This window comes from Panulirus ornatus, chromosome 40 (genome assembly GCF_036320965.1).
Source record: "Panulirus ornatus isolate Po-2019 chromosome 40, ASM3632096v1, whole genome shotgun sequence".
Lineage (NCBI taxonomy): Eukaryota > Metazoa > Arthropoda > Malacostraca > Decapoda > Palinuridae > Panulirus > Panulirus ornatus.
In genome coordinates this window covers 14260787-14285818 of record NC_092263.1, presented here as the reverse complement: position 1 = coordinate 14285818, position 25032 = coordinate 14260787, and the positions used below count along the sequence as shown (strand labels likewise).

Below are 25032 nucleotides of genomic sequence, written 5' to 3'. Positions count from 1 at the left end.
GAGGTTATCTACATACAAAAGGACCTTCATGCTGAGGTTTGCCTGAGGTGATGGAAGGTCATCTAGGATGAGACTGAAGAGAGTTGGAGAAAGAACTGCTCCTTAGGGAACTTCATTGTAGATTTTACATGTTTTTGATGTGAAGCCACTTAAGTGACTCTGGCATGGTGGCTGGCTATAAAATTGGCTAACCATTTTTGTCACTTGTGGAGGGTGGTATCAAATATTTTTTGTGTGAAGATGTGTCAGGGGACAGTGTCAAATGCTTTATTGATGTCTATTGCCACTGGTCCCATGTGGGAAGAGGGGTGTAGCTGGTTGAGTCCATCTAGGATATGTTGTGTGAGCCCAGTGAGTAGTGTGGTGGTACAATGTTTGGGCCTGAAGCCATACTATGTGGGTAAGAGTGGGATCCTTTGCTTGATTCTGTTGTGGATAATCTTTTCACAATTTCAATACCAAGGATAAAAGTGATATTGGGCAGTTAGAGGGTTCTAACATCAAAATCATATTGGCAAATTTTCACATAAGGGATTTTGTTGTGTAGCAAGTAAATGACGATAACTGAAAATGCTTAAGACTGCTATAGGCCATAGTGTTATATATATATATATATATATATATATATATATATATATATATATATTATCCCTGGGGATAGGGGATTAAGAATACTTCCCACTTATTCCTTGCGTGTCGTAGAAGGCGACTAAAAGGGGAGGGAGCGGGGGGCTGGAAATCCTCCCCTCTCGTTTTTTTTTTTCTAATTTTCCAAAAGAAGGAACAGATGGGGCCAGGTGAGGATATTCCAAAAAAGGCCCAGTCCTCTGTTCTTAATGCTACCTCGCTAACGCGGGAAATGGCGAATAGCTTAAAAGAAAGAAAGAAAGATATATATATATATATATATATATATATATATATATATATATATATATATATATATATATATATATATATATATATATATATATATATATATATATATATATATATATATATATATATATATATATATATATATATATATATATATATATATATATATATATATATATATATATATATATATATATATAAAATAATATATATCTATAAAATAATATATATATATATATATATATATATATATATATATATATATATATATATATATATATATATATATATATAAAATAATATATATCTATAAAATAATATATATATATATATATATATATATATATATTTTGTTTATCTATTCATTATACTTTGTCACCGTCTCCCGCATTAGCGAGGTAGCACAAGGAAACAGACGAAAGAATGGCCCAATCCACCCACATACACATACATATACATAAATGCCCACACATGCACATATACATACCTATACATTTCAATGTATACATACATATACATATACAGACATATTTATTTATTTATTTTATTTTGCTTTGTCGCTGTCTCCTGGTTTGCGAGGTAGCGCAAGGAAACAGACGAAAGAAATGGCCCAACCCACCCCCATACACATGTATATACATACACGTCCACACACGCAAATATACATACCTATACATCTCAATGTACATATATATATATATATATATATATATACACACACAGACACATACATATATACCCATGCACACAATTCACACTGTCTGCCTTTATTCATTCCCATCACCACCTCATCACACATGGAATACCATCCCCCTCCCCCCTCATGTGTGCGAGGTAGCACTAGGAAAAGACAACAAAGGCGCCATTCGTTCACACTCAGTCTCTAGCTTTCAAAGGTGCCATTCGTTCACACTCAGTCTCTAGCTGTCATGCAATAATGCCCGAAACCACAGCTCCCTTTCCACATCCAGGCCCCACACAACTTTCCATGGTTTACCCCAGACGCTTCACATGCCCTGATTCAATCCACTGACAACACGTCAACCCCGGTATACCACATCAATCCAATTCACTCTATTCCTTGCCTGCCTTTCACCCTCCTGCATGTTCAGGCCCCGATCACTCAAAATCTTTTTCACTCCATCTTTCCACCTCCAATTTGGTCTCCCACTTCTCCTCGTTCCCTCCACCTCCGACACATACATCCTCTTGGTCAATCTTTCCTCACTCATTCTCTCCATGTGCCCAAACCATTTCAAAACACCCTCTTCTGCTCTCTCAACCACGCTCTTTTTATTTCCACACATCTCTCTTACCCTTATATTAGTTACTCGATCAAACCACCTCACACTACACATTGTCCTCAAACATCTCATTTCCAGCACATCCACCCTCCTGCGCACAACTCTATATATATATATATATATATATATATATATATATATATATATATATATATATATACATGTGTATGTGGGTGGGTTGGGCGACCGGAATGAGTATAGGCAGCAAGTATAAATTATGTACATGTGTATATATGTATATGTCTGTGTATATATGTACATGTATACATTGAAATGTATAGGTATGTATATGTGCATGAGTGGACGTGTATGTATATACATGTGAATGTGGGTGGGTTGGGCCATTCTTCCATCTGTTTCCTTGCGCTACCTCGCTAACGCGGGAGACAGCAACAAAGTATAATAAATAAATAAACATAATTCATTCCATACCCTACATTCTACAACAGCTCCTAGCTTGTGTATTTACTACGTTTCATCTCAATCTAAATCTTCTGTTGTGTCTTTTCATCAACAAAGTAAATACCCCTTCATAATTTTTTCTTGTGCTGCATTAACAAAAGATTGGTCATTCCCTCTAACCATAATATTCAACATGTTAAGAGCCAATGTGGTCCATGTCTGCTTACAAGTGCTGAGCCTTTTACTCTTCGTTTTTTTCCCTTTTGCACATTTCAGTGCATTTCTGTGAAACTGTTCCTTAGTTTAACCTCTGAGTCATATTCAGGGAAATCCATTTCTTTCACAGTAGTTTGCCTTTCACTATGGGATTGCTATAGCTGGATGCAAAAGGTGCTTAATTCTACCAATATCAATTACATTACCTACCCAAAGCAATCTAACCTCTTCCATAATAATTGTTGAAGCAGGACATATTATTTTGTCAAAATTATTTTAGGTTGTCAACTGCATGTCTTGCATGCAATACAATGCACTAAGCATTTTTAAATGTAGTATGCACTGTACTATGGGTAAAACATATCCACCCTTCCTTCCTATCTCTAACTTTACAAAAATATCTTGGATCTCAATAAAACAGGACTTTGTTTAGCACCCGGCTCTAAATGAAGACATAATGGCATCATAAAATGAGGATGCATTCTGTCAGCATTATTTCTTACATATGAGCAATATATGAAGGCTTCACAGGGGTATCAGTAGTGGCTCTAATGATACAGTACAGATGATACACAATGTAAATGTACACATTATAAACAAAAAAAATAATTTTTTATCACAATATCATTAAGTACTAGGAAATATATGTATGTCCCAGTACTAATGTAAATCAGGACCAACTGACTGATTGATTATTTAGAATTATCTGCCACAACAACTGCAAAAATAATTAGCAGAGACTGCAAATCAAATCCAATGTCCATCAGGAACTCATCTGCCTTGATCCACTTTACAATGCTTAACATCCAAAATGTACCTTTTTCTTAATAATTTGGTTACATCTCATTCAATAACACTAAAAAGAACATTTTCAGACAAACTGGATCTAAAATGCACACATATATATATAAGGCAGAAAGGCAACACGTCTGGGTGGGGTAAGTGACAGTAAACAAAGAATGTGGCGATTTTGTCATACAGTACTGAGGCCCTCACAAACACTTTTTAAATATTTGGATTGCTATCACTTTTTTGTTCTAGTTTAGTAGAGATTTCCTCTGTTACAAAAAACTTTAAAATCAATATGTGGTAAATACATTCCAGTCCATATTTCATGAAGATGTCTCTTTTCATCATGATAGTTTTACATCATTTTTTGATCCTTTTGTCACATTTACAGCACTTACACTTGAAGAACTTTTTCTGACATTAACAGACCTTAAATGAATACAAAAAACAAACAAACAGCAAAAAAAAGTGAATACGGCATAAACACACATCAACAGGCAGCATTCAAAACGAGTGATTTTTTCTTTATAGTTATCTATGAATTTTTTTTCTAAAACAAAAAGTGATAAAACAGTATTTTGGGGAAAAGCAGAGTCCTGGTGTAAAAAAAAAACTAAACATACAAGTAAGGCCCAAGTCTTTATCTGCTAAAACATTTTGGTGTCCTTACACTTAAATATTTAGTGTGGAGTACAGAAGCCCATAAAATGTAAGGTTTTGTAAAGATATGAACGACACTCATGTTTTCCATCAAAACTGTTACGTATTACACTAATAAAACCAAAATGAGTCTTATCCATGCATTACATTTCAGCTTTATTTTTCCTTTAAAACCTTTGGGAAGATTTCATAGGGATATTGTACTTTAAACTACTCCCTTGTCTAGTGTTATAAGCTAAGAGCCATGTTCTTACCTAACAGTTTCAACCCTATATCCAATCCTTTCCAAGAAATTTCCCTCTAATCCATTGTCGTACCTACGAGTTACCCCTCTAGACCATTTCCTTACCTAGCAATTACTACTTTCTTCTGCTGCCTTATCTATTAGTTCCATTCTGGACTGTTCCTTTGCCAAGTGGCTTTAAGACCTTTTCCTTATCTAGCAATATCATTTTGAACCACTTTCTTGTTTAGCAGCATCCTGCCTTGGCCCTTTACTTATATGCTCTTATTACTGCTTACCAAATAATTTCCATCAATTTTCCACAAAAAATTTCACTATGGGTAAAACAATAACATCATCTCTGTTACATCCTATTATAATTTTGTATTATCCCCTTCCTTCTTGTTCACAGTTCCAACTATTTTGAACAGTGCTAGGTATATTTTCAAATTGGGTGAACAGGAAAGGTCTAAATTTCACTCTATATTTTCTTCCTTTTAATTCAAAGATTCTGTTGCTGAAGTTGCCTGAGCAACAGTCACTGCCCTGAAAATGAGTACTAAAGAAGTTCTAAGGGTTTTACTCTGACAACCTGCATGACCACCATGCTACAAGGTTGAGTACCTTGAAAAAACAAATCGGAGGAAATATTGAGACAATATATCTCTCACAATGGTAAAAATATCCATGATACCAATACAAGGTAAAGATTACCATCAAGATGCCTACCACCCATATAATCATAAAAACAAAGTGATAATCATAGTGTACGACTAAGCACAAAGTGTTCATATTCCTATACTTGCTGCAATTTCACCAACCATTTTGAAATCTCAAGACCCAAACACAGGTTTTAGGAGCAGAACTAGGAAAACAGAGTGCAAACACTACATGGACATGGCAAAAATAATAATAATAAATAAATAAATGAAAAAATAAAATAAAAAAATAATAGAAAGAACAATTTGTGACTGTGATAGACCAAATGCATTGACATTTCTAGTGAATTTACTGTGAGGCATGGTTTGCCATGGTGGTCTGGCTCAGACCAGCCTGTATATAAGCACTTTCAAATAAAAGCTGGTAAGGTTACTTAGCTTTGTTACGTTGTCCGTCTTTATACATTATAAATTATATATCATATAATACATTATAATACATATAACACCATATTATATTAAGCTTTATCATGTATTCTTTATTATATATCTTAACACTTCATACCAGTGATGTTGGTATGAAATTTATCATTTGGTGTTCAAATAATTATAGAACAATCATTTATGAACATATGCACGTTTAAAAAAGTGCAAGACCAAAAACAGCATCTCAAATTGTTATATTTTGTAAACATTACCACACTGGCAGTAACAACTACCTCAATATAATCGCTTTGTATTAGTAAAGTTGTAGTTTTCATAGTCTGGTGTACACAAGATCAAAATGCAATAATTTAAGGACTAATGCAAGAAAAAAAAAGATATGACCAAGACAGGCATCTCAAATTGATGGTGCCAGGGGGAGTTTCTCCCAAACAGTTCTTCCCAACCCACTGTTCACACTTGATTCTTTACAAAAAGTTCGAAAGTTGCACACCAGTCTCCCTTCAACTATATTCTCATTTCTCTTACTCATAGAAAGCTATCATAATACTACAAACTCCTTTCAACTACATTCTCATTTCTCTCACTCACAGAAAGCTATTTCAATTCTACAAAGGCCTGTGAATGAGCCTTCTTTCTTCCCAATCCTTATTCCCTACTTAACTCCCTTTCAATTCCTATGTTGTTATACTATTTTTTCATTATACTTAATCGCCGTCTTCCGCATTAGAGAGGTAGTGCAAGGAAACATACGAAAGAATGGCCCAACCCACCCACACACACATATACATACCTATACATTTCAACGTATACATACATAGACATACAAAGACATATACATATATACACAGGTACATATTCATACTTGCTGCCTTCATCTATTCCCGCTGCACATCATCTATTCCCGCCACACATGAAATAGCACCCCCCCCTACGAGGTAGTGCTTGGAAAAGACGAAAAAAGGTCACATTCGTTCGCACTCAGTCTCTAGCTGTCATGTGTAATGCACCGAAACCACAGCTCCCTTTCCACATTAAGGCCCCACAAAAATTTCCATGGTTTACCCCAGATGCTTCACATGCCCTGGTTCAATCTGTCATAGTTTAGATTTTTCTGGGAATTTGTTAGATGTACTATACAACAGGATAAAGGGGAAGATGACAAGCAATGGCTAACACTAAGTGAACCTGTCCTTTGGAGCTGATGATGGCTTTTCCCATGAGTTATGACAATAGTACTGGACATAATCATTAATATATTCATTTCTCTATATCACTCTACATGAAATTCCCCTCTTAACTCCATTTCAATTCTTGTGTTGTAGTTTAGATTTTTCTGGGATGTCAGCTGTACTATACAACAGGATAGAAGAGGACGATGACAAGCAATGGCTAATACTAAGTGATCCTGCCCTTTGGAGCAGATGATGGCTTTACCCATGAGTTATGACAATAGTATTGGATATAATCATTACTATATTCATTTCTCTATATCATTCTAGATGATACATGTAACATACACACCAACACACAACATTACAAACAATGATTCAATATATCACAAGACCTCTCAATCCAAACATGCAATCTCCACACCGAAAACACTGAACACTTATTCAATTTTCCTGCACTCACAATACAAAGACATTCATAACTTGGTCTGATACAAGGCTGATGAAATTCAACCCACATAAATGCAAAGAACTGAAGATGGGACTTGGTGAAAATATGACTCACTACAAATATTATCTCTTAGAAAATAAGAGGAGGGAATTTGTGTGTGAGAGGGACCTGGGAGTTGACAATGAATCTAATTTGTTACCACAGCCCACTTTATAGAATTTCAAACGAAACAAACTGTCCACTGGCAAATATTGAAAATGCATTCCAGTACACTGATATGGAAATATTCAGTAAACTATTCACATCTTATATTAAGACAAAACCAGAATAAGCTTTTCAAGCTTGGTCACCACACTTAAAGAAGCACAAAGAACTCGTAGAGATGGCTCAGAGGATGACAACAACAATGGTATCAGAATTAAGGTAGACGAGTTGCAGTTAGTGATAAGAGGCCATAAGTCTGTCTATAATAGAAGAGACGAGCAAGGGGGTGACCTGATCACAACCATTAAGTTTTTAAACCATTTTGATGACAAACGGTGAACAGTTTTTTGAAGGACACTGACAGAACGACAAGAGGCCATAATATGAAATTAAGCAGGGAACTTGTCAGAAACTTTGTAAAGAGGTACTTTAATAATAAAAGATTAGTGGATAAATGGAACAAATGAAGAGATGAAACTGTGAACAAAGACAGCATACATAAGTTTAAGAGTTGTAGAGTGGGGCCCCACAAGTGTAGAACTCACATACCCTACCATACACATAGGTAATAACAAACAAATCCACACATATATCAACTTGAAAGAGGGTGACGTGTCAAAGGACTGGAAAAAGGCAAACATAATGCCACTCGTTAGAAAAAACAATGAACTACAAACTGGTCTCTCTAACAACTGCAGTCTATACAACAATAGATTAAATAACCAAAAAGCAAATGGAAGACTACATGCAAAGACAAAACAACCAAAGTGGGAAAGGACATGAATCTAGGAAAAGATCATATGCAATACAGGTCTAAGACTTCTCAGAGTGAGCTCCATTCTAGACTGGGGATATGGAAAGGAAGTTTGTGCATTCCTGGACAGGTATAAAAGCAACTGACACTACCAATGAGGGTGCTGGTAAAGACGCTACTACTTCTGGCAGGAATATGGGGGAAGACTCCTTCAGTGGACAGAAAAATCTAATCAGTGGAAGGGAATGAATTAAGTATGTCATACGAGCCTTCCTGAAATGAGTTGGGGTCACCAGGTCATGAGCCAATGCTCTTCTTGATCTATGTTGACCTTAAAAAAGGACTGGACTCGCATCTGAATATGTTTGTTGATGATGGCAAGGTTCACGAGTGAAGTAAAAAACGATGAGAATTATACTGACGTGCAGCAAGGGAACCTAGAAAACCTCCTAAATCAGTACGAAAGTGGATGGCGACATGCAACTGAAGTAAATGGAAAGTAATGTGAATGGGATATGAGAAATATTATGTGGCTGGAAACAAGTGACCAGGAATCTGTGAGTGAGAAGGATTTGGATGTTGACCTTTGTACCTGAACTGTCACCAGAACTTTACCTCAGAAGAAATGTTGGGATAAGCTGCTTGCTGACAAATATTTGAAAAGCACATAAGCATACAAAGGAATTCAAACATTATTAGACCAGTAAGACCATTTGAGGTTGTTTGTGCTAGTAGGAAATATCAAACCCACGGATTAGTGTGGTAAAAGTAGAAATGCATTCAGATAATTCAAAGAAAAAACCTGCAAACTGTCAATGTGACTGAGAAGGAACAAATACAGTTATCATGGAAATGAAGCAAAATATAAGAGTAAAGAAATGTTCAACACATTATTCTCAACTTACATATGACCAAACTAGAATATGCTTCTCAAGTCTTGTCACTGCACTTAGAGAAGCACAAGGAACTAACTGAAATAGTCCAGAATTGGGCTTAAAATGGTGGTACATGGATTAAAAAAGTTGAGTTACAGTGAGGAGTTAAGGACCACAAATTTGCCATCCATGGATGAGGCAAGAAATAGTAGTCACACAAAGCTGCAGCATATGGAAATCTAAGTCATATGTTGGCAGAGAATGTTCAAAATATGGGACCATACAAGTGTAAAATTCCCACCCCATAAAATACAAATGGGTAATTACACAAACACACACATGCACAGAATAGGTCACAGCCAAAAAAGGCCTCGATAAGAGTATCATCTAATGGGAAATAAGCTGCAGGAATCCATGTGTGAGAAAGTCTTAGGACCCAACATCATCTCTAATCTGTCAACAGAGCCCCATCTCAGGAGAATGTATAAAGAGACCAACTGTCTGCCAGTAAATGTCAGAACTGCATTCAAGTTCATGGATATGGAAATTCTTAATAAGCATTTCAGATCTTACAAAAGGCCTAAACAAGTATATGCTTCTCAAGCTTGGTCACCACATCTAAAGAATTTCAAAGGGTTAATACAGAAGGTCTAGAGGAGAACAACAAATATGGTACCAGAATTAAGAGAGCCAAGTTATAGAGGTATGATACAGGCCTTGAATTTGCCCATCTTGGAAGACAGAAGGGTGAGAGGTGAAATGACCACAATCTTTAAGTTTTCAAAACAAAAACAGACTGACAAAGGCAGACAGTGAATATTCTTCAAGAGTTGTAGGGAAAGAACAACCAATTGACATAATATGATTTAAAGCAAAGCATTTGATGATGTAAAATAATATTCTTATAGTTATTGACAAAAGTGGTGGGCGACTGGAATTAAATAAATGACACAGTAAATGCAGAGAGAATACAAAAATTAAAAAAGTTGCATGACAGCAAAGAATGTTTAAGAGACGATGCCCCATGGGTGTAAAACTCCCTTAACACAAGATACAAAGAGAAAATTACACACACATACTCAGATGGGAAGAAGTACTTTGAGTTGTGTTGGATGACTGGAACAAAATAAATGAATACATGGTAAATGTATACAGCTTACAGAAATTCTAAAAGCTGGATGGCAATAGAGAATGCTCAAGAGATGGGGCCCCCACAAGTGCAAAACTCCCTCTATATACAATACAAATAGTAAACTACAAATTCTCAATCATAAATACGTAATTATAGATTTGGTCACTGCACTTAAGGAAGCACAAAAAAATAACAAAGTCCAGAGGAGGGCAACAAGGATGGCACATGAAATAAGAAAACTGAGAAGATGGAGTCCACAAAGTTGCCCATCATGGAAAAGGAAGAGAAAAGGAGGAATATGTCACCAATTTCAGGTTTCCAAACCAGCCTGATGTTGACAGCAAATAGTTCTTCAAAAAATGCAAAGACCGTGCAACTATAGGCCACTAATAAACTTGTTAGAAAAGAAGTACCTTTATTATCGAACAGTAGTGGATGAATGGTACGAGCTGAGTAATACACTTGTGAATGCTGCTGCTAAACCAGCCTCATGATGCTGACAACAATCAATTCTTCAAAAGACAGACAGACAAAGCAAGCAGAGGCCATAACAAGAAACTTATGAGAGAAGATGTAAATAAGTACTTTTAAAGTAACAAAGGAGTGGATGAAAGGAATAAGTTATCTGAACTGGAAAAAGTCACACAATAGCAGATAAAGTTCAAGAGATAGGGCCCCATGTGTGAAGAACTCCCTCCCTCTACTGTACAAATAAATATGCATACACACATTAAAAAACACACAAGTACATCAACATAAATGACTCTATATTAACCATAACAGCTGGGATGAATGCCTTGTCACATGATAGGATTTTGCTGATACTAGAGAATCCCCTCTCCCAGAAATAAATTTCCCTTACAATGATGAGGTTTCATCAACATCCATATAAAAAATTTTCATATAAAATTATCAAGAATTAGTATATTACAATTCTAAAATGTTTCATGATCGTAAATGCCCAAATTTGCATTTTTCTGGGTTTATTTACAATATCATACATTACATTGGTAACTGATAATTCTTAAGTAGTTAATGATTACAGAGCCTTTAATTGTGTTTGTGTGGGAATGCAGATATATATTTTTTTTTGGATTAATAGGGATTATCAATATTTCTGCAATTAATGCCTGTCTCCAATTTTGTGCAGATAACAAATAATTACAATTACAGTATACTAAATGGGGATAATTAGAGAGAGAGAGAGAGAGAGAGAGAGAGAGAGAGAGAGAGAGAGAGAGAGAGAGAGGTGAGGGGGTTGGTATGCAAGTGCTGATTATGCTGTAGTTAGGACTGTGGGGTTTCATTTTTATGGACTGTCTTTCTTGGATATTGTCACTGCCTGTGAGCTGTTTTGAAGTTTTAACAGAGTTGCAGAATGGCATGGTTCGGTGGATGAGTGTTATGAGTCCTCCTTCCTGTCCTTGTTAACTGCATTTTCTTATGGTTGTGTAGTTGTAGAAAGTTGGGAGGGTAGATCAGGATGCAAGTCTGGTTTCTTGGATGAGGGCTCTACAAACATTGTGTTCTCTGAGTTGGGTGAGTATTTCTGTGCATTTCTGACGCTACTGGTGTTCAGCTGCAATATCTCATTTCATCGTTAAGGTTCTACAGCATTTCTAGAGGGGTTTGCTTTAAACGACAAAGAGTGTGTTTTGAACTGTTGTTTGTGGGGTGTTTGGGCTGGAGACAATGGGCTTTGTGAGGGTGTTGTAGGAGCTGCTATCTGAGTGATGCTGCATTTCCAAATTTCTGAGTAGTCTTTAATGGATGAAAGTAAATGTGCAGTGGAAGTGACACCACTTAGTGCAGCTGCGTCTGATGGAGCAGCACTATTTGATGAGAGACATTTGGCACGGTGGGCATAGGGACATTGGTGATCAGGGACTGAATCAATGTCACCAGCTTGCAAACTCTCAATATCTGCAACCTATTAAACCAGCCTACAGCTTGATCCAAATTTCTCAAAAGCAAGCATAATAAAGCTGCAAAGGACACAGAGTAGTGCTCTCACAACAGTCACAGGCTGCCTAGTTACCACAAACACTCAACATCTGCACAATGAAACAAAGATCCTCCCAATACAATCCCAACTCAACAATTTCTGCAATCATTCAAAGCAACAGCACTAAACCCCTCCCATCCAAACCACTCCAGAGCTGACTAGCAAACCACAAGTAGAAATAAAAAGCTACCATCGTCAGCTCAAAGATCCACCCCCAACAAATTCGACAAAGATAAAATATATACTCATCGAAACAACTTGACAAGCACTAAGCAAGTACCCTTCCAGACATATTTCCATCAGAAGCCACACTTCCCAGACAAACATAAAGCAAACTTTCCTGAATACACTCTCGAGCATCACCCATCCCTACTACATTGCAAACATAATTCCACCATATCCCAAGACCCTTCATGCCTAAGAACCACCTACTATAAAGAAGACACCTTGCTCTCTCTGCACACAGATAAAAGCACATTAGTACATTTCATGACTTCTCGTGCCGAGCAGTGGATGTAGCTGGTTTCTTGAGTGCTGCAGGAGCTTCATAAAGACAGAAGAGGCTCCTAGGGCATGAAGTAAGTATATAGAAAATATATACATACATATATGTCATACATACAGTATATCATTTTTAATATTTTCCTACAATGCCTTTATTGAAAGGGTGCTGGTTTGACTCCAGGACCCCTTTTCAAGGAGCTCCTGCAGCTCCAAGGCTGCACTATTTCCAGCAGAAGGCAAATGGTGGACTTTTTTTGAATGAGAAGTCCTGTGATACCAATAATCCATTTCATCGACAGATGATAAATGAGCCTCACCAAAGGGGACTTTTCACTTACAGTGTAACTACAGGCAGGAAGAGCCAACAATCATGTATATATTTGCTGATAACCACAAGGAAAAATGAAACAGTAAGTCCCCAGTGCACTTGGGACTTATCAAATTTCATTTTTCTTTGTGGTTATCAGCAAATACTGTGACCTTACCTCTATATATATATATATATATATATATATATACATATGTGTGTGTGTGTGTGTGTGTGTGTGTGTTGATTACTCATCCATAATGACCTATTTGTACTGCATGGGGAGGAAGTTTTACACTCATGGTACCCCATCGCTTGAACATTCTCTATCAATAACTTCTTAAATTTCTGTCTGTATATATATATATATATATATATATATATATATATATATATATATATATATATATATATATATATAATCAGACCAAATTCATCCAATTACAAAGATTCATATTATATTCATGGCATTTGAGACTGAGTGAAATGATAAATAAAGGCACAGGAAACTATAAAAGATCTGCATTTCCTTATTCAAGAGACAATAAAAGGACTGCAAACTGCATTGAGTCTTCATATGACATATTAATAAAACTATTACCAATTTTCATTAACTATCTATTTATGATCAGGCACTGATTCATTTTCACCATGACTTCCCTTTGACCTAAGATTTACTTTATCAGCAGGTTTGTCACAGGGTTTGTAGCTTGTTCTGTTTGATGGTATGTGGAATCCAGGTCTCCTCTTTTCTGTAGCAGATGTGGTAGATATGGCTATAAAGGCTGGAGGAGCAATTGATGAAGTGGGTATTGAGAGAGTAAGAGGAGGAGAGGTGGGAGAAGGCAGAGGGGGTGGAGGAGTAAGAGTAGGTGGTGTGGTAGGAGTAGTATTAGAAGTACAAGTGGTGGGTGGGGGAGGTGAAGAAAAAAGTGAAGGTGGAGGAGGAAGTGATGAAGGATGAGAAGTGGCTATATGTGATGAAGGCATTTGCCGTAAAAGAGGTAAGGGCCTTCCTTTGTCTGGTGGTGCTTTGCTTTGTGCAGATATAGATTCTTGCTCCCTAACAAGACTCTGTCTATGTAACGCATCAGGACAATGATCTGTCTTCTTTACTACTGCAGTGTGACTGGGATTCTTTTTCTTTGATGAGTCTTTATCATGCAACATACGAGATATACGTTGTCTCAGTGCAGTGTCCGAGGCCAATGGAGGTCCCGATGGAGTTGGCACGGCAAGTGTGTGACTCACAACTGGTCCAGAGGAGGTTGTTGTAGTAGAGCCTTGAGTGTTTGGTTTCACGGTGACTGAGGGACTACTTGGTGTGCTTGTCTGACCCTGGTCCTGAGAAACTCGAATTTGAACAGCTTGAAGCAAAATTTTCATCTCATCAGTTATCTGTGGCTGATCTGGAGAATCTGTTGTTGCTGCGACAGATTCCTGTGGTGCCATACCTGATGCTTCTATCACTACAAATGATTCTCCTTTGTTTCCAGGAGAAAGAAGGTCTGCTTGAGAAACAGTCACATCACGAGAACACCGCAGTACTGGAGACAAACCCTTTGTGGAGTCCATGACAAATATTGGTTGAAGCATTTCTTCAGGAGGACTACAAACTGGAGAGGTAAGTGATACTGCTACAGAAGAGGGGAGAGTATATGGAACTTGACCAGCAGACAAAGTTGATGGGACATGAGAAGGTGCTACAGGGGAAGTTAGAGACGATGTGATAACCTGTCGCATAACTCCTGAAACTTCACCTTGAGACACTGAACCCACTGTTGAGCCTTTAAGCAGTAAAGCTTTAAGCAGTGTCTCCTTTTGGGGTGATTTAATAGCAGTTTCTTTAGATATCAATGGCTGTGCAATTGGGTCTTTCTTATTTGGGGGGTTAGCATCTAGTTCAGTAATATTGGAATCAACAGGAAACATTTGAGACTCCCCAGTAAATACTTCTGGCTCACTATCATGATGCGGCTGCTGCAATATCAGCTGTGGTATAGACACTCTTCTTTCTGGTTCTAAACTTGCACCTTTATCCTTGTAAAGAACAGTTAAATCATCCCTTTGTAAAAAACTGACAGTTTCTTTAGAGAGGAAAGGCATAACAGAAGGCTCAGTGCCATGAGGCTTGGGGAGGATAGGTTTTGGATCACCTGGAGCAAATACCAGCTTCTTCATTTCTGTCCCAGAGGTGTGGGGAAGACTGCCACTACCAGTGGGAGAAACCAGACTAGATAAAAATTCATGTTTCACAGGAAACTTAGGCACTCTGCCTTTTCGGTTCTTTACATAAGCCAGCTGTTCTTTGTGGATCTTGTTGAGATGTGTCCTCAGATTAGACCGCTGTGTGAAATCCTTCTGACATATTTGGCATTGATAGGGCTTCTCCCCAGTGTGGGTCCTTACATGATCCTTCAGATGGACGGAGAGTCTAAAGCCCTTCCCGCACCACGCGCACTTGTACTTCCTCTCCAAGTCCGCCACCTACGGGGAAAACAAAAAGGCTGCTATAGATGGTCGCAAAATCAGCTATATCTTTCTCAGCATCTAGCTATGGACTTAAGCCCATATAGCCACAGCCATGAGTTATGACCACCAAGTCCATATCCTGCCTCCCTTTCCTCTCTCTGCCCCATAACCTTCAAATTCAGTTCTCTTCTAATATCCTCAAATGGTTAGTTTGATGTCTTTTCATTTAGGCAAGTTACTGCACCAGCCAGTCCATTTTTCTATGAAAATTTTAAGTACTTACTTAAGTCTTCAATGAATCACTCCATGCTTTTGGAAATATGAGCACAATCGAAACATATATTCAGCATCTAACAGTAAAAAATCCAAAAAAAATTCAAAACATGTATCTCACTTCAACTGCAATTTGATATTCCTTACACATTCAAAACTTCAAGTAATATAAACATGTTCCTAGACACAATGCATTATAACATTAGTAACATAATATCTTTTTATGGATTTATTTCTAAACAAAAAATTTCCTGCTGTCAGTGTAAAATTTTCTGATATGAACATTACAGTATCTTTTGTGGAAATTTAAAATAGACAGAGCAAACAAGTTACTCCCATGATCATCCCTCACTAATGCATAATGCAATATAAAAAACAAAAGCTATGTTCCTTCTCTGTACAAAATAAATGCAAGATAAATGCTTTTGTCCATTTTATAAAGAAGCTTTAGCGCATCCAATAGAAGCACTTACTTGAAACCAACATACAGTGAAAGAAGTTTCAAGGTATTCAATAGTGATCTACTTCAGTTTTTGTTCTTTGGACATATTGGGGTAGTAGCAGCTATAAAAAAAAAACATTATGTTATAATTGCTACAACAATTCTCAGTACATAAGTTTTCATCACAAATTAGTTTGCCTTCAAATATTCTATATACAAAACTTCAAGCTCACAAAAGGATACATGACTAAATGAATGAGGCCCCAAAATCAAAGCAAGTTCCCTACAGACATACAGAAATATTCAGTGGACTGGATAAGGAAATAACATAATGATAATACTAAAGAAAAAATAACATTAATAACAAAAACAGTAATAATTATTAATGATAAAAACAACATTAATAGTACCAAAAAATCTTTTTCATATCTTAACTGCCTTTCTTATCTTTGCAAAGTAGTGTTATGATAATGATGATCTGTGTAGATTTCATAAAAATGAATATAACAGGTTTGACAGTGATGCCTTATGGGAGGTGCTATTTCATGTGCGGATGGGTGGCAACAGAAATGGATGAGGGTAGCAAGTATATACATATACATACATGTGTATGTATGTATATGTCTGTGTATGTATATGTGGTGTGCAAAGTGAGAGGGTTAGGGAAAATGATTTGGTAAACAGAGAAGAGGTAGTATAAGCTTTGCGGAAGATGAAAGCCGGCAAGGCAGCAGGTTTGGATGGTATTGCAGTGGAATTTATTAAAAAAGGGGGTGACTGCATTATTGACTGGTTGGTAAGATTATTTAATGTATGTATGACTCATGGTGAGGTGCCTGAGGATTGGCAGAATGCGTGCATAGTGCCATTGTACAAAGGCAAAGGGGATAAGAGTGAGTGCTCAAATTACAGAGGTATAAGTTTGTTGAGTATTCCTGGTAAATTATATGGAAGGGTATTGATTGAGAGGGTGAAGGCATGTACAGAGCATCAGATTGGAGAAGAGCAGTGTGGTTTCAGAGGTGGTAGAGGATGTGTGGATCAGGTGTTTGCTTTGAAGAATGTATGTGAGAAATACTTAGAAAAGCAAATGGATTTGTATGTAGCATTTATGGATCTGGAGAAGGCATATGATAGAGTTGATAGAGATGCTCTGTGGAAGGTATTAAGAATATATGGTGTGGGAGGCAAGTTGTTAGAAGCAGTGAAAAGTTTTTATCAAGGATGTAAGGCATGTGTACGTATAGGAAGTGAGGAAAGTGATTGGTTCTCAGTGAATGTAGGTTTGCGGCAGGGGTGTGTGATGTCTCCATGGTTGTTTAATTTGTTTATGGATGGGGTTGTTAGGGAGGTAAATGCAAGAGTTTTGGAAAGAGGGGCAAGTATGAAGTCTGTTGGGGATGAGAAAGCTTGGGAAGTGAGTCAGTTGTTGTTCGCTGATGATACAGCGCTGGTGGTTGATTCAAGTGAGAAACTGCAGAAGCTGGTGACTGAGTTTGGTAAAGTGTGTGAAAGAAGAAAGTTAAGAGTAAATGTGAATAAGAGCAAGGTTATTAGGTAGAGTAGGGTTGAGGGTCAAGTCAATTGGGAGGTAAGTTTGAATGGAGAAAAACTGGAGGAAGTAAAGTGTTTTAGATATCTGGGAGTGGATCTGGCAGCGGATGGAACCATGGAAGTGGAAGTAGATCATAGGGTGGGGGAGGGGGCGAAAATCCTAGGAGCCTTGAAGAATGTGAGGAAGTCGAAAACATTATCTCGGAAAGCAAAAATGGGTATGTTTGAAGGAATAGTGGTTCCAACAATGTTGTATGGTTGCAAGGCGTGGGCTATGGATAGAGTTGTGCACAGGAGGATGGATGTGCTGGAAATGAGATGTTTGAGGACAATGTGTGGTGTGAGATGGTTTGATCAAGTAAGTAATGTAAGGGTAAGAGAGATGTGTGGAAATAAAAAGAGCGTGGTTGAGAGAGCAGAAGAGGGTGTTTTGAAATGGTTTGGGCACATGGAGAGAATGAGTGAGGAAAGATTGACCAAGAGGATATATGTGTCAGAGGTGGAGGGAACGAGATGTGGGAGACCAAATTGGAGGTGGAAAGATGGAGTGAAAAAGATTTTGTGTGATCGGGGCATGAACATGCAGGAGGGTGAAAGGAGGGCAAGGAATACAGTGAATTGGATCGACGTGGTATACCGGGGTTGACGTGCTGTCAGTGGATTGAATCAAGGCATGTGAAGCGTCCGGGGTAAACCATGGAAAGCTGTGTAGGTATGTATATTTGCGTGTGTGGACGTGTGTATGTACATGTGTATGGGGGGGGGGTTGGGCCATTTCTTTCGTCTGTTTCCTTGCGCTACCTCGCAGACGCGGGAGACAGCGACAAGGTATAAAAAAAAAAAAAAAAAAAAAAAAAAAAAAAATATATATATATATATTTTTTTTTTTTTTTTATACTTTGTCGCTGTCTCCTGTGTTTGCGAGGTAGCGCAAGGAAACAAACGAAAGAAATGGCCCAACCCCCCCCCCATACACATGTATATACATACGTCCACACACGCAAATATACATACCTACACAGCTTTCCATGGTTTACCCCAGACGCTTCACATGCCTTGATTCAATCCACTGACAGCACGTCAACCCCGGTATACCACATCGCTCCAATTCACTCTATTCCTTGCCCTCCTTTCACCCTCCTGCATGTTCAGGCCCCGATCACACAAAATCTTTTTCACTCCATCTTTCCACCTCCAATTTGGTCTCCCTCTTCTCCTCGTTCCCTCCACCTCCGACACATATATCCTCTTGGTCAATCTTTCCTCACTCATTCTCTCCATGTGCCCAAACCACTTCAAAACACCCTCTTCTGCTCTCTCAACCACGCTCTTTTTATTTCCACACATCTCTCTTACCCTTACGTTACTCACTCGATCAAACCACCTCACACCACACATTGTCCTCAAACATCTCATTTCCAGCACATCCATCCTCCTGCGCACAACTCTATCCATAGCCCACGCCTCACAACCATACAACATTGTTGGAACCACTATTCCTTCAAACATACCCATTTTTGCTTTCCGAGATAATGTTCTCGACTTCCACACATTCTTCAAGGCTCCCAGGATTTTCGCCCCCTCCCCCACCCTATGATTCACTTCCGCTTCCATGGTTCCATCCGCTGCCAGATCCATTCCCAGATATCTAAAACACTTTACTTCCTCCAGTTTTTCTCCATTCAAACTTACCTCCCAATTGACTTGACCCTCAACCCTACTCTACCTAATAACCTTGCTCTTATTCACATTTACTCTTAACTTTCTTCTTTCACACACTTTACCAAACTCAATCACCAGCTTCTGCAGTTTCTCGCATGAATCAGCCACCAGCGCTGTATCATCAGCGAACAACAACTGACTCACTTCCCAAGCTCTCTCATCCACAACAGACTTCATACTTGCCCCTCTTTCCAAAACTCTTGCATTCACCTCCCTAACAACCCCATCCATAAACAAATTAAACAACCATGGAGACATCACACACCCCTGCCGCAAACCTACATTCACTGAGAACCAATCACTTTCCTCTCTTCCTACATGTAAACATGCCTTACATCCTCGATAAAAACTTTTCACTGCTTCTAACAACTCGCCTCCCACACCATATATTCTTAACACCTTTCACAGAGCATCTCTATCAATTCTATCATATGCCTTCTCCAGATCCATAAATGCTACATACAAATCCATTTGCTTTTCTAAGTATTTCTCACATACATTCTTCAAAGCAAACACCTGATCCACACATCCTCTACCACTTCTGAAACCACACTGCTCTATATATATATAATATATATATATATATATATATATATATATATATATATATATATATATATATATATATATATATATATATTTTATTTATTTATTCATTGTACTTTGTCGCTGTCTCCAGCATTAGCGAGGTAGCGCAAGGAAACAGATGAAAGACTGGCCCAACACACCCATATACACATGCATATACACACACGTCCACACACACACATATACATACTTATACATCTCAACGTATACATATATATATATATATATATATATATATATATATATATATATATATATATATATATATATATACACACACAGACATACATATATACACATGTACATAATTCATACTTGTTGCCTTTATTCATTCCCGTCGCCACTCTGCCACACATGAAATGACATCCCCCTCCCCCCGCACAAGGTAGCGCTAGGAAAAGACAACAAAGGCCATACTCGTTCACACTCAGTCTCTAGCTGTCATGTATAATGCACTGAAACCACAGCTCCCTTTCCACATCCAGGCCCCACAAAACTTTCCATGGCTTACCCCAGGCACTTCACATGCCCTGGTTCAATCCATTGACAGCACGTCGACCCTGGTATACCACATCGTTGTAATTCACTCTATTCCTTGCACGCTTTTCACCCTCCTGCATGTTCAGGCCCCGATCGCTCAAAATCATTTTCACTCCATCCTTCTACCTCCAATGTGGTCTCCCACTTCTTGTCCCTCCACCTCTGACACATACATCCGCTTTGTAAATCTTTCCTCACTCATTCTCTCCATGTGACCAAACAACTTCAATACACCTTCTTCTGCTCTCTCAACCACACTCTTTTTATTACCACACATCTCTCTTCCCCTATTATTACTTACTCGATCAAACCACCTTATACCACACATTGTCCTCAGACATCTCATTTCCAACACATCCACCCTCCTATGTACAACCCTATCTATAGCCCACACCTTGCAACCATATTACATTGTTAGAACCACTATTCCTTCAAACATACCCATTTTTGCTTTCCGAGATAATGTTCTCACCTTCCACACATTCTTCAATGCTCCCAGAACCTTCGCCCCCTCCCCCACCCTGTGACTCACTTCTGCTTCCATAGTTCCATCCACTGCCAAATCCACTTCCACATATCTAAAACAATTCACTTCCTCCACTTGTTCACCATTCAAACTTACCTCCCAAATGACTTGTCCCTCAACCTACCGTACCTAATAACCTTGCTCTTATTCACATTTACTCTAAGCTTTCTTCTTTCACACACTTTACCAAACTCAGTCAACAGCTTCTGCAGTTTCTCACACGAATCAGCCACCAGTACTGTATCATCAGCAAACAACTGACTCACTTCGTAAGCCCTCTCATCCACAACAGACTCCTAAGCCCTCTCATCCACAACAGACTGCATACTTGCCCCTCTCTCCTAAACTATGGCATTCACCTCCCTAACAACCCAATCCATAAACAATTTAAACAACAATGGAGACATTACGCACCCCTGCTGCAAACAGACATTCACTGGGAACCAATCACTTTCCTCTCTCTTCCTACTCGTACATATGCCTTACATCCTTGATAAAAACATTTTACTGCTTCCAGCAACTTGCCTCCCACACCATACACTCTTAATACTTTCCACAGAGCATCTCTATCAACTCTATCATACACCTGTCCAGATCCATAAATGCTACATACAAATCCATTTGTTTTTCTAAGTATTTCTCACATACATTCTTCAAAGCAAACACCTAATTCACACATCCTCTACCACTTCTGAAACCACACTGCTCTTCCCCAATCATGAAACCACACTGCTCTTCCCCAATCTAATGCTCTGTACATTCCATCACCCTCTCAATCAATAACCTTCCATATAATTCTCAAGAATACTCAACAAACTTATACCTCTGTAATCTAAACACTCACATTTATTCTTTCTTTCTTTTAAACTATTTGCCATTTCCGGCGTTAGTGAGGTAGCGTTAAGAACAGAGGACTGGGCCTTTTTTGGAATATCCTCACCTGGCCCCCTCTGTTCCCTCTTTTGGAAAATTAAAAAAAAAACGAGAGGGGAGGATTTCCAGCCCCCCGCTCCCTCCCCTTTTAGTCGCCTTCTACGACACGCAGGGAATACGTGGGAAGTATTCTTAATCCCCTATCCCCAAGGAATAGAGTGAATTGGATCGATGTGGTATACCGGGGTTGACGTGCTGTCAGTGGATTGACTCAGGGCATGTGAAGCGTCTGGGGTAAACCATGGAAAGCTGTGTAGGTATGTATATTTGCATGTGTGGACGTATGTGTATACATGTGTATGGGGGTGGGTTGACCCATTTCTTTCGTCTGTTTCCTTGCGCTACCTCGCAAACGCGGGAGACAGCAGCAAAAAAAAAAAAAAAAATATGGATAAAGGGGAAGTTATTAAATGAAATGAGGAATGAATGGTAAGTAAGGCAAGCATGCATGTGGGCAGGAAAGAATGTGCATGATTCCTAAGTTGTTGATGTCACTATTGCTCTTGAATATGTTATGGACAGGGTGATTAGGGAGTTAATGTAAGGGTCTTGGAGTAAGCTTAAAGCCAGCAGCATGCCAAAAGTGCATGCACATGGGAGGAAAATTAGTTGCTGTTTGCAGAAGACACAACTGTGGTGACATCCTCTAGAGAGAAGCTCCAAAAGCTAATGACATAATTCTGGGGTGCAAAAAGAAAGTGAAAAAAAAAATCTAGCTAGTGAGATACAGTAGGATGGGGGTGAGCCAAAGTGGTCAGAACAAGTGTGAATGGGGTAAACCTAGAATAGGTGGGATATTTTAGGTAACTGTATGTGGACACTGAAGCAGAAGGAACTGAGAGTGGTTGAAGTGATTCACAAGATGGAAGAGCAGGTTAAGGTCCTGGGCAAATTAAGGAGAATGAAAGGGAAAGGGCAGTTTTCTTATAGTCAAAGATGGATACATTTGAAAGTAATGTAGTGCCAAAAGTATTACACAGATACAAGTCTTGAGCCTTTAAATGCACACACACAATAAAAAAACAGTGGATGTGCTGGACATTATATGTCTGAGGATGGCTTGTAGCACATGGCAAGTGGTCTGTGTAAAATAAGATAATGTCTGACAAAAGGTTAGGCTGTAAGAGTAGCCTCACTGAGATGTTCAAACAGAACATGCCAAACTGGATCAAGGAAATGGAGAGGCTGCATGATGAGTCACTGAAATACATATGTGTACTAGAAGTAGGGAAAGTAAGGAGGGAAGGGTGACCAAAGAAAAAGTTAGAAGGATGGAGTGAATGAAGCTCTCAAATATCAGGGCTTCTGAATATTCAGGTGGGTAAAAGCAGGTGTTGGGCAAAACAAGTTGGAGCATTTTTGGTATACGAGGGGAACATGCTATTAATGTGTTGAAACAGTGCTTTTGAAGTCTGGAGGGAATGGCTATGGATGGCAAATCTCTGGTTTCAGAACATTATATTTGACAATTAGAGACTGGGTTCATGCAAAGGCTACAGTAAACCCTTGATTTATCAGACTAATTGGGGGAAGGGTGTCTGTTAATGCCAAAAGTCTGTTAAATCGAGAGCATAACCTATGGGCCTTTTTTTAATACAATAAACAATATACAGTAATACAACATACAGTTCACATGCTTTCTTTTAACTACTCTATCATTTGATGCCATTTTGAATTTACTGTACGGATTGTAAAATTATTATATAAAGTCACAATTCATTGTATACAACAAAACCGCATGGTAGCTTGATGCAAACTGAGACCAAAACAAAGCCAGTATAACCCACACTACCAAAAAAAGTGGGATATGAAATGCACATGGCACGGTTTGAAATTTTTCATTTTTTCTAATCTTTTAAAATATCATTAATAAATGTCTTCTTACTTGCCCGGTCCGTCAAATCAGGGTCCGTTAAAATGAGGGTTTACTGTATTTGTTAGTCTGTGCCTGATTCTACCATATGAAGACAAGAAAAAGCACTTAAGCATCATGAAAATAAATAACCAATACTACTACTGCTAATAATAATAATGATAATCATAAAATTACAATAACAATAATAATAATAAAAATAATAACAATTATAATAATGATAATAATCATCATCTCTCCTTGATGCTAATGTGGGAAATGGTGAACATGTATGAAAAAAGGTAAATAACAATAATAATTATATAAATAATAGAAAAGAACAAAACAACCACTCCTACTACTGTATAAAAGATATATTAATACTATTCTGTAGACCTAGTTGCATTTGCCACATAAGCAAATTTGCTTTAAGAACAAATGAAGTGACCACTACATATATCATCTATAGCTGTCATGCGTAACATTCTAAAACCAGAGTCTAGCATACACAGTCAAGTTCTCCATCGATTGCTTCAGAGTTTACCCAGACTACTTCATACATCCTAGTTCAATCTACTGACATGTCACTCCCTGTGCACCACATTGATCAAGTTGGTTCAATCTGTCTCTCATCCTCCTAAATGTTCACACCTTAATACCCTACAGCCATACTTAGTTTAGTTTAGAACCAAAATATCCTGGCTTCTTTCATCAAACATAGCACCTAGCTCCCCCTTTTTTCATCATATTTACAACCACACAGAGTCAGTCACCACAACATGAGCTTTCAAGAACAAATGTTGGCTTGGCTCCTCCCTTTGGTAATATTTTCAGAACATAATTCAAGAGGGGAGGGATTCTAGTCCCCACTCCTGCCTGTTAGTCACCACACAAGACATGCATGAGAAAATGGGTTGAATTCTTCCTTACCAAATGTGAAAATTGCCTCAATATTTAGATAATTTTCTGAGATTCCTTTTCATGCTTCAAACAACTACAATGTATATGAAAGGTATCTTCAATTTACCGAGAAAAATTGTATGCAATCCAAACTGCATGGCATAATACATATATTCTAATCTAGAATCCTTTACTAGTAGGTAGTATTTGGTAGGCAGCTACCGACCAGGGTGGCACATTACTGGTACTA

At 38.1% G+C, this 25032-nt stretch overlaps 1 protein-coding gene across 7 annotated transcripts in view; it reads right to left on the bottom strand.

Annotated features, from left to right (window-relative positions):
* LOC139761443 (uncharacterized) overlaps positions 1-25032 on the bottom strand; it is a 173652-nt gene that overhangs the window by 101256 nt on the left and 47364 nt on the right. For 4 of the 7 annotated variants that reach the window (XM_071685655.1, XM_071685656.1, XM_071685654.1 and 1 more), the window contains exon 5: positions 2030-15467. The exons of the other annotated variants lie outside the window; for them this stretch is intronic. In XM_071685655.1, the coding sequence (XP_071541756.1) occupies positions 13599-15467 (1869 nt within the window). In that variant the 3' untranslated portion in view covers positions 2030-13598. Of the gene's footprint in view, positions 1-2029; positions 15468-25032 lie in introns of those variants that run through there. 7 annotated transcript variants of the gene reach the window in all.